The sequence below is a fragment of the Lissotriton vulgaris genome, chromosome 7, assembly GCF_964263255.1.
Source record: "Lissotriton vulgaris chromosome 7, aLisVul1.2, whole genome shotgun sequence".
Taxonomy (NCBI): Eukaryota; Metazoa; Chordata; class Amphibia; order Caudata; family Salamandridae; genus Lissotriton; species Lissotriton vulgaris.
Window position 1 is genome coordinate 727,070,070 of NC_141695.1, and position 12,273 is coordinate 727,082,342.

The window sequence follows — 12,273 nt, forward strand, 5'->3', positions numbered from 1 at the left end:
CTTCCCGGACATAGTGCTATTGCAAGAAACCCATCTGATGGGGAACACGTGCCATGCACTAAACAGATGGGGATACACCACAGTGACCCACGCATACTTTACATCTGGGCCCTGGGGTTTGGGATCCTCTTGCACCGCAATTTTCCAATTGTTGTTGATCATACAGATAATGACCCTCTTGGGCGCTTTGCTGTCATCCCCGGGAAATGGGAGGGGCGTAGACTCAATTTGGTAATGATCTACATTCCACCGGGCCTCCAGACACAATCATATCATGACCTGGGGACGTTACAGCTTTCCCTCCCATAGGGACAACTCCTAATGGGTGGGGACTTCAATGCCGTGGTCTCAGGTGACCTTGCTAGACACCCAGCCTCATGGAGGCGTTTGGACTCCTAGACCTCTGCCGCCTCAGACATCCGACACAAAAACAATACACTTTCTTCTCTGGTCCTCACCATACTTTTTCACAAATAGATTATATGTTAGCGCCAATGCACCAGGATGCCTAGATATCCGCCGCCGCCAATCTGGCGCGTGGTATCTCGGACCATACCCCGCTATGGGCCCATATCATAATCGGATACCGGAGGGTGGGCTGTGTAGCGCCGATCAACCCCTGGTACCTCCGTGTTGAAGACACTAAAAGGAAACTTGCGCTGTCCATTGACCAGTACTTCTAGGAGAACGTGGGACAGTAGAGTCATCACTGGTCTTGTGGGAGAACTTTAAGGCAGTGCTGAGGGGGGAGGCCCTTTCAGCTATCGCTGGCTGCCGTACAGAACAAGAAGCAGATATAGTCACTATAGACAATGATCTGCTTGCCCTAGAAGGCAGAGTGGCGATGACCCAGACATGCTCCACCAGCTGCAAATAAAAGCGGCGGAATACAAAACCCTAGCTACCGATGCCGCTAAGACCTTGGCGAGGGACAGGGAGGGTACACTATATGACCAGGGAGATAAAGCAGGCAAACTAATTGCATGGTTGGACAAGAAGTAACAGGCCCAGAAAGTGGTGGCCGAGCTTAAGGTTGAGTCAGGGGCTGTCATTAAGGAACCACATGAAATTGACAGGGAGTTCGCAAAGTACTTTTGAAAGGTCTACACTAGGGTGTCGGAGCGACGGAAGAGGACTCATCGGCCCTACTAGTCGACATTAGGCTACCCACCCTCTTGGACTTCGAACGGGGGACACTGGAGGCGCAACTCACCACCGATGAACTGATCAGAGCCATCCATGACCTTCGCCCTGGGAAGGCTCTTGGGCCTACTAGACTTTCAATTGAGCTCTACAAGCTCAAGCCTGACAGCCTAGGCCCACATCTGAAACATATGTTTTAGGAAAGTAGAGAGCAGGGCATACTGCTGAGGGACCAGTGAATAGCCACGATTGTGGCTATTCCCAAGAAGGGGAAACCTAGACAGCTGACTTCCTCTTACAGGCCAATATCACTGTTAAATGCTGAGCTAAAGATCCTCGCCAAGGCACTTGCCAATAGGCTTAAACCGGACCTGAACACTCTGGTGAACCCAGATCAGTCAGGCTTTATGCCCCACCGCAACATGCTCTTAATTTGGGCCGTCCACATGGTGCCTTGGGTCGCTGCCACTCGCTACGTGAAGGGACTGTCGTCGTATCGTTGGACACGGCAATGGCGTTCGACACATTAGAGTGGCCTTACATGATGGCTGTTCTCAGAAACTTGGGATTTGGTCCAAACTTTATTGGCTGGGTGTGCCTCCTCTACACTGAGCCTTTGGCCCAGGTGGTGGTCAATAACAAGGTCTCAGAGGTGTTCACACTAGGAAGAGGAACCCCACAGGGGTGCCCCCTTTCACCCTTACTATTTGCCCTTTCCCTGGAGCCGCTTGCTGACTGGATTAGACAGACTCCCTCCTTGAAAGGGATCCAATGGGCGGACGGATGGGATATCCTCCTCTACCTCACAAACCCCTGTGAGTCCATCACAATGGCATTAGATATCTTCACTGGGTTTGGAGAGTATTCGGGCTACAGCATCAACTGGGGAAAATCACTCCTTTATGTCCTGCATGGGGCCCCCCGGTGGCTGCCGCAGTTTCAATACCCCCTCCAGAACTACCCAGACTTAGTGCCACAAAAATACTTTGCTGCCATCGAAGCCACCCAGAGAGATCTTCTCTGGTCTGGAATGCCCCGCAAATCCCTACAAAAACTCATGCGGGGTGGTTTGACGGAGGGATAGCGCTCCAGGACATCAGGAAATACTATTGGGTGGCGCATCTCTCGGCCATTAACCAAGGAACCTACTGTGCGGGGAATGACCCAGGGTATGGAATGGACAGATGGCTCCTTCCGGGCGGGAACTTTGAGGCTGAGCTTTACACAAGGCCAGGTATTTATCACCTCACTGGACCTACAAAACACTCTGTACAGCTGTGCCACATAGTTCAAAAGTGGGTTGGGCTGACAAAATCAATCTGGCAACACCACTGTGGGCCTCGGAAAGACTGGGAACACTTAGTTAAACTAAATTATTTTGTGAATGGGACCTTATTGGAATATCTCGGGTCAAAGATTTGTGGGGCCCGACGGGATTAATACCATTGGATACGCTCAAGCACACCTATGATCTAGCTCAAACAGAACATTTCGGCTATATGCAGGCCAGATACTTACTTCAGGCCAATATTCCCCCAGGGACTCAACTCCCAGAGTCCTGCCCTCTTGAAGATAGGCTGCTGGATGGCCACCTCCCATAACAGGCTATCTCCCTCACATACAAAAAACTCATTAACCACACTTCAGACCCATTGCTGGCTCTTAGGGGGACATGGGAGGCAGATGGACTCGAAATAGATGAGGATGAATGGAGAGAGGCGCTTGCATCCCCTAAGGAAATAGCGATCTCAGTGAAACTTAGACTGATCCAATTGAAAATCCTGCATCGGGTCTACATCTCCGGCACACGATTGGTCCTGATGGGGGGCAGCGAAGGCGGACTCTGTCACAGGGGATGTGGGGAGGTGGGTACTTTCTTCCATATATTGTGGGAGTGGCAGGTGCTGCAAACCTACTGGATACGGGTACTTAACTATATGCATGAGGTGTGAGGTGTAGAGTTGCATCCAGAGGCTAAGGGTTGCCTTCTCAATATCTGGGAACCCACAGATTTAACATCAAAAGGGAAACTATGGGTAACTTTAGGACTCGCCATAGCAAAGAGAAATATAGCGAGATGGGGGGGGGGCAGCCACACCACCAACACTTAGTTCCTGGAAGAAAGATATGGATTGGTGTATGGTCCAAGAGAAGACAGTGTATATGGCCATGGGTTGCCCCGAACATGGGTTGTGGTATGGTCCAACTAGAATGACTACCGTGGTAACATATGTGAGCCCACTCGAATCACCCCCATTGGTGAGCTAAATGAATTGTGAGTTCCGAACGAAATAGGCAGAACCCAGAGTCATTGTATTAGAAACAGATGTGTGAAATCTGTGATTTTCCAACAAATGCACTGCAATAATTGTCTTACTTGTATGTGATGACCACTTTATATGTTTTTTTTTGCAATAAAAAGATTTTTTGAAAAAAGTGGACTGGAAGAGATTAGCGTGCCAGCCCTGGCACTGAATTGGACTATTTTCTTGGTGGATTAACATATGTGAAAGTAATTTATGCTGTTACTTTACAGTTAAACGAGGTATTGGCTGAAATGAGTTGTCCCTCTTGTCCGTCCTTCAGGCCACGGTGTGCCACATGACATTTAAATAAGGCTGACCAGAAGTCCACCTATGTTTATATATCTACGTATTTTTATTAATTATTATTTTGGAAAATATCAGATTGCCGAGACATTTGTAGCTGTTTTTAGAGCCAACCTAAAAAATACAGCAACTAGTGGTTATTGTTTAAAATCTTTAGTTAGTGACTATTTACAAATGTTTGCATGTAAAATCACAGATTAGATCTATGGCCACTGGAAATATAGTTCACACTTATTGACAATAAAACACTTCCAATAAGTATTGTTTATACCAAAGATGCCATCAAAAACTTTCCACTAGCTGCAATGAATACGTCAAACCTGACAAGTCATGTGATTTGATATGACCACCTAGAACTCATACCTTTACACCATCACTGTTGAAATCACAATATCAAAACAGTGCAAGCAAGCAAGACAAACAAGTAATTTACTTGGAGCAAAATTACATCTCGTAACCTTTAAAAGAGACAGTAATATATGTTCTGGAGAGCTAAAGATTTAGGGCCTACTGAACTGTTCACCTTGAGATAAAAAGGAAACCTAAAAATTAGCAGTTTTGTGAACTCTTACCTGGAAACGAATCTATGTTGTCAAATGGTAAGGTGTAAACCATCTCCTGCTCATGCTGCCGCTTTAACTTGGCACTGGGTATGTGATATTTCACCACTGAAGTGATTTCTTCAATATCACAAGATTCAGTCACATGCATTCTGTGGGGAGAAATCATAGGTGAAACAGTCCATGTTACAGATGGTCATCTACCTCGAAAGATCTGAGGTGTTTACCACAAATCATTGCAAAGATAGAGGTGGTTACCATATTATTCGACATCGGGAATGATTAAAGTTAAAAAAGTGAGAGAATGTCAGAGGAATTTAATCAAGAAATGAATGTAAGGTATTCCATATGATACCATAAACAATATCATTATTTGTGGGGGGTTCTAAGCTATGACTCAATATTTGTACGGTGAGATCACACGTCAGCAACAGTTTGGTCTGAGGGTATTGGACCATTTTAAAATTTGCATAATAAGATGTTCTAACTCACTTTTACTTCCTTCCACACAGGATAACGATATGGTGCTATAAACTTTGGGACATGAATAGAAGTCAGCGGAGAGCAAATCTATCCTGGGATGGCCAAACATAAAAACAAAATCATTAGAGCAGTTTTCTGACAACGTTATTGTTTTACCATGGTTATGTACGCATGTTTTATCAGTAACGTATGTGCTGGTAGTAGGAGATGTCTTAAAAGAATTTCTAGTCAAGGTGATAGATCTATTAATATCAGATTTGACTTTTTAGCTGTGTACTTTGTGAACTTGTATAAGGTTTGTACTGTAAAGAAGATACTTATGGTTACCTGTATTAATATCTGCGCCTAGACTATACAGAGCATTAAAAAGAAAAACATGCAAATTAGCCACAAAGAGCACATGTAGTGTGGCAAAAGAAGCACTCTTGCTGAATGAAATTTCAAATATTTTCTATTTCTACATAGGTTATTGTTTAGAATCCAAATTGAAGGGTGTGTTAAATTCTTTCTCACCAGTAAATGAGATCATAAATACTAAATTTTGTCAAAGATGAGGAGGAGAGATTATTTTATTGTGTGAGGAAAATAAGGCACTTTAAATTATATTTTGGATGATGTAAAACAAATGATCTTGTAAGGGCTTTAGAATCATTGCAACCATTTAATATTATGTTAAGTTGTAAATGCTATGGATCCCTGACACATTATCATGGAAAAAATATAGTTGTCAAAATATTGTGTCAAAAATGCTGTTTACCACACTATCGTACTCATAGACTTATAAAAGTAAGTACTGAAATCTCAGAAAAAAATGATGTTGATATTTATATCACCCAAAATGTGTAAAATATCGAATATTTACTATAAATAGAGTGCAAGTTGTAAATGTTAATATTTTAATATACAAATGTAAAGTAATGTGAATTTATTAAATTCCATCAATATTTAATACTATATATAAATATATGAGTATATAAACACACAAATACATATATGTGTTTATATAAATAAATATATACACATATATATACACATATATATATATATATATATATATATATATATATATATATATATATATATATATATATATATATGTGTATATATATGTGTATATATAACATATATACACATATACACATATATATATATATATATATATATATATATATGTGTATATATATGTGTATATATTTATTTATATAAACACATATATGTATTTGTGTGTTTATATACTCATATATTTATATATAGTATTAAATATTGATGGAATTTAATAAATTCACATTACTTTACATTTATATATATATATATTCAAGCGAACTCGTCCCAAATCCACAAAGACTGCAAAAATCCTGCACAGCTATGGACAAACGAAGAGAGGAACCCAGGAATGGTGCCAAACAAGTGTGATTTTATTTCAGCTCAATCTCGCTCAGCATGCCCGCCATTACGCGTTTCGACAGTATCCACTGTCTTGATCACATGATGTGATCGCAAAGTTACATGGGATTTTATCCATTTAGTCATAGACACAAAAGGTGGACTAAATTATAACCACCACATTTAAAACATTGCATTCTTTCAAAAGGGTACATGGAAACAACAGAAGGACTATCGTTATTTTGTATAATCCAGTTCCATCTTGAATATAACCCATAGTGGGTAAAATAAACTGAAGTATATACATGTGCAAATACGCAAATAAATAGCATGTACAAAAAAACTTCATAAATATATACATATAAATATATAAATATATAATTCATTTAAAACCATTGTTAAATTTCATGATTTGCAAGAGGACAATGTTTCACAAACCCTTTTTGAAAAAACGTTCAAAGAATATATCCCAAGTGGGAATTTCCAATAAAGTGTCATGTGCTATATGTAAACAAAGACCATATGTAAACACACATATTTGAAAGTATCCAATTCCCATCTTGTAACAAGGAGCAGCCATCATCGCAAAAATTGCAAATAAAGAATATATTAAAAGTGATTGAGTGCAAGTATCTCAGTTTTTTTAAAAAGGGAAGAGCCCCTCCCTATTTCATATTCATCAATCTGACAGATGTAAATACACGGCAGCAACCAAAAAATGCAAAACAATTCTATTGACTGCAAATTTTACAATTTATGAATTTAGAACAGTCTATTCTAGTAACTAAACAGTATGGTTAAGTTCAGCTCTGGTATAGGTACACCTTATTTTCTGAAAAGAACTACAAACAAGTGTATAGGTCCTCACTGGCGTTAAGACCTCCAGGGGCACGACTGTTAAGTTCTAAGATGTACCTAGTTTCAAGTACCCTGAGCAGCCCATCCCTATTACCCCCTCTCTTCAGGGGTGGCACACAATCTATAACAAAATAGACAAGATGTTTGGGATCACTCCCGTGTACTGCCTGAAAATGGCGTGCCACAGGGTAGGCTTGTTCATTATTGGTGATTGCCCTCAAGTGCTGCAGTATTCTCCTGTGAACCGGCAGCCGGGTACTCCCTACATACCTGAGTTCACAGGGGCACTGCAGCACATAAACGGCAAACTCCGTTTTGCAAGATAACTGTTTAGTTATCAGAACTGGATCTTCCTTGAAAGGAATGAGATATCGTGTTGTATTGCATCCGTTTTTACAGGCTTTGCAACTGGAACATTTCAGAAACCCTTTCCTCAAATTCATAAAGGTCTTAGATGTTGGGAGTTCCAAATGATTTTTCACTAGCCTGTCTGACATGGAGGTAGATTTCCTAAAGGAAAACTCTGGCCTTCTGCCCACTGAACCCCCAATGACGGGGTCCCCCGTCACTAGGTTCCAGTTGCGGCTGAAAATCCGCCTGATTTCCCTATGTTGCTGGTTGTAAGTAACCACGACTCTAGAGCTATCTTTGGGTACTGTATCTGACTCAATATCATTCTTAGATTTGGGCACTAGAATCTCTGCCCTGATCAGATTATTGGCTCGTTCCATGGCCCTAGTGACCGTATTAGCTGAATATCCACGTGCCAAAAAGCGCAAACGGCTTTCATCCATAGCTCTAGTGCACTCCCTCTCATCACTGCAAATTCTTTTGATGCGAAGCATCTCCCCAAAGGGGATGCTTTGTATCAAGTGATGCGGGTGCTGACTTCCTGCGTGCAAAATAGAGTTGCCTGCAGTTGGCTTTCTGTATAGTCGTGTTGCTAGTTTACCTTCATGTACATAAACCTCTATATCAAGGAAGCATAGTTGGGTTTTACTCATAGAGGATGTAAATTCCAAGTTCAGATCATTGCTGTTTAATTTTTCTACAAATTCCTGGGCCTCCAGCAAGGTACCCTGCCAAATGAGAAAGAGGTCGTCTATATACCTCAAATAGACCGGTACATTCCTCTCCATGGTGGCCTGATGCTGCACCATGAGGACCTGTTCCTCCCACCAGCCCATGTGCAAGCACGCTAGGCTGGGAGAAAAACAGGCCCCCATAGCTACCCCTCTAAGCTGCTGATATATCTGACTATTGAACAAAAAATAATTTTGCTCCAGACAAATTTTAATCATCGCAGTGAGCATGGAATTATGAGCAGAAAAATTCAAAGATCTCCTGTTCAGATAATAATTCACAGCCCTGATGCCGTCCAAATGACGTATAGACGTGTACAGGGATGTAACATATATATATATATATATATATTCTGCTCCAATTCTCCCGTTTTCAAACCAAGAATTATCCGCACTCACTGGGTATTTTTCCAAGGTTGCTTTTATTTTCAGACAAGACAGACACCCTCGCGTTTCGGCATTCAGCCTTTCTCAATGTCAATGACCCTTAGACATCGCCATGTTTTTAAACACTCCTTGCAGTAAAGGAAGGACTGCTGGCTTGTTGACAATAACCAGTGCCATCTTAGAGTGGTGAGTATTTACAAAGATGTAATCAGCTTTCATGCACATTACATTTTAAACATGCATTAATACCACCCTCTGCACAAGTATTTACGAAAAGTGAGTGTATATAAATTTTAACCTCATCACATGTACATTTTTCCTACTTAATATCGAATTACTTGAGTTGCAAATAAACAAAATTGAGCCGTGTATCGGCCATTATCCTTCCTTGCATGTATTCAAGTCTATTTTTCAAAACAAATCAACCATATACAATTTATAATCACTATACATTTTTATACATTATTTTTCTTTTGTATTTCAAACTTTTCCATTACCATAAGTCATTAAATCGAATTCATATATCTCATACTTTTGCGGTCAAAAAGGCCCACCAAGGTTTCTCATGAATTCATATCCTATTTACAAAGGTGTCACGGATCAATCATCAATCCAAAACAAAGAATATTTCATTAGAAAAAGATCCAACCCTGTTAATTCCTATGTACATATATACATATATACACATATATACACAGATCTGCAGGTAACGATCTATTTACCACATCTTGTAATTCCATTATACAGTTTATTCATGTACCAATGTGTACCATCAGATCTTCGCCACTGTTCATACCCCAAGGTGTTTTTGTGTGGAGGTCGATAATAAACTTCGACTCTAATCTACGCAGTTTCTTGAGTCTGTCCCCACCTCTGATGTTATCGGGAACTGAGTCTAGCCCATAACACAATAGCTGATTTCGGTCACTTTGATGTTTCTCTGCAAAGTGTCTTGCGACAGGGTAGGCTTGGTCCACCTTGTCAATCGCTCTCATGTGTTCTAGTATCCGGATTTTGAATGGATGTACCGTGCTGCCGATATACTGGAGCCCGCACGGACACACTAGACAATACACTACATATGGTGTGCTGCAAGTAATAAACTTCCTGATTTTTCTCACCATACCGGTGTCTTGAATGGTATATGTGAGAGCTCTTTTGCTATTGCTGCAAGCTTTGCATTTGTGACACGGGAAGAAACCTTTCATGCTCTTTAAAGTATTCATTTTAGGGGGTATTTTCTCTAGGTGGCTACGTACCAATTGGTCACGAATAGATCTAGCCTTCTTGAATGTGACCAAGGGGAAATTAGGGACATCATCACCTATTACATTATCCGCCTTCAGGATATGCCAATTTTTTCTCAGCATTTGTTTCAGATGGTTAGCTTCCGCTGAGTATGGGGTGATTAATCGAAATCTGCCTCCCTCGATTTTTTTATCTTTCCTTTCATCCAACAGATTCTCCCTGGTCATGGCTTTTACCTTGCAAAATGTTTTATTCAATGAAATAAGGTTGTACCATCTGATGGCAAATCTGGATATACTTTCAGTGGCTGCTGTATCAAAATCACAATCGCGTGTGCAATTTCTCCTTAGTCTTAACAGCTCCCCATAGGGGATACTTTGCACTAATTTAGGGGGGTGACTGCTGGTTGCGTGCAGTATCGAATTTCCAGCTGTAGCTTTTCGATACAATGAGGTTTCGATCTGACCCCCAACAATCTGCACTCTGAGGTCTAAGTAGTCCAAGGAGCATGGACTAATTGTTCCTGTGAAGTGTAGGTTTAGATTGTTATCATTCAATATTGCGATGTAATTACGGGCAGTCTCCTCAGTCCCTTGCCAAATGATAAATAAATCATCGATGTATATTTATATTCATTGAAAAAAACATAGGTTTCAGGGACGTTATAGTTAGAAATTAGCATTTAAAAAACCTTAGAAATTCACTGAAAAAAACAGAGTTAAATGAGCATTTACTTCGTACAAAACCAGAGAAATTCGGCCGTTATAGTTAGTTGAGCTATCTATAACTTGGGTCCCTGCAATGCACTGCTGATGATGTCACATATTACATCATTCATAACATGGTCAGTGACATTACTGATGACACCTCAAATGACATCACTGATGAAATCATCCAGTGACTGAGTGTTTCTTAAGAGTTTAAATATGTTTATACCTATATATGCCAAAGTCTATTGAAGAATGAGTGGGTATATGAGTGTCTGAATGAATGATTTAATACATGCATAACTGACTGTATAAGTGAGTGTTTAAACGTGTCTTACTGATACATGGGTCACTGTCTAATCTGTATGAATGTCCTTATCAGTCTGTCAGTTGGTGTGTAAGTGGCTGCTTGTGTTGGTGATTAGCTATATGAGTATCTATATATGGCTTTTTGATTTGTTGGCTGAGTACGTAAATGGGCGTCTCAGAGTCTGTGTGGGTGGGTGGTGTGTGTGTGACTCCCTGTATGGATGTATGAGTGGGTGATTTACTGGGTGTATGGGTTCAAGAGTGTATCTGTGAGGGGCTATGTGGGTGGGTGAGTGTGTGTATAGCTGTGGGCTAAAGAACGGTGATGGATTAAACCCAGATCATGGACGTGATGCGTTTTAGGCTCGAGCAGTCTTTGAACCTCATCACTCCCAGGAGGGGAGGAGTCAAGGTGGCGGGCTGACACCGCCGAGTGAAGGCTGCTGCATGGTGCTGCTCTGCCCAAGAAGAACCGCTTAATGTAGCGATATCGATAAGCACTTTCTCACACCCAATCGGCAATTTCAGAAAAGCCAGCCAAGATAAGCAGGGAATTTCAGCGAGTAAACCCATAACCGCACTTACGATCAAAAACGGCAAGTTGCAGTTTTAGATTGCTGGCACCATCTCTTTGGCTCTGCACCGCTATTCCGATCTTTTTCTGTGGTATGACCGCCTGCCGGATCCTTAAACGGCCTCAATGATACGGGCTCTGTTTCAACTCTGCAGCGGGAGTCTGCTTCGCTCTTGGACCTACGCGGCGGTCCGCCCTGCTTGCACGCCAGTAGGGATAGCCAGCCGGGCGTGTTCACCGCAGCTGCACTCAATCACATCGAGAACACAGAGAACGCTGCGGAGACTAGAGGCGGAGGTAACGGAAAAGTCGATGTCCGCACGGCAGACGAGGTCCACACGGAGCCGGAAGACCTGTCTGGCAGGAAGACAACCAAACGCAGGTACGATGGCGGCAGCAGTTGCAGGGGTGGTGGCAGCAGGGGCGGCTGGCAATAGCAAGGAACCCCAACTCGCACATGATACTAGCTGTAATGTTAACAGTGGAAAAATGAAAGATAGAAGCACTAAACCGGATGAGTTAACTGAAGAAAACACACGCTGTGAAGGGAAAAATGTTCCTTCTATTAAGGAGGGTGGCTGTATTGAGCTTAAACCTGGTTTAGCACGAACGGCAGAGCCTAAAACCAAAAAGAAATTGAATAATAAGGATGAAGACATTTTATCTATAAAGAACCTAACTTTGGCAGAAAAATCTAACGGGAAATTTGATAAATCTGAAACTAAGACTAAGATCGGAAACTGCGGGACGCAAAGCTTGGATAAGTCGCCCAGTGCAAACGTTGAATCAAGCTCAGATTTATTAAACTTAGCTCCGGAAACTCAGCTGGGGACTAGAGAGGATACACCCAGTGATGGCAATAAGGCCACTCAGATCACAGAAGAAACAGAGGAATCGCAAACTATGGCTCAAAATAAAAAGGCGGATGAG

At 41.7% G+C, this 12,273-nt stretch overlaps 1 protein-coding gene across 2 annotated transcripts in view; it reads right to left on the bottom strand.

Moving 5' to 3' along the window:
* Positions 1–12,273, bottom strand: part of LOC147702338 (ATP-binding cassette sub-family A member 9-like) — a 1,822,583-nt gene that overhangs the window by 1,199,688 nt on the left and 610,622 nt on the right. For both annotated transcript variants that reach the window (XM_086930970.1, XM_086930969.1), the window contains exon 16: positions 4,325–4,464. In XM_086930970.1, coding sequence (XP_086787096.1) covers positions 4,325–4,464 — 140 coding nt within the window. The remainder of the gene's footprint in view (positions 1–4,324; positions 4,465–12,273) is intronic.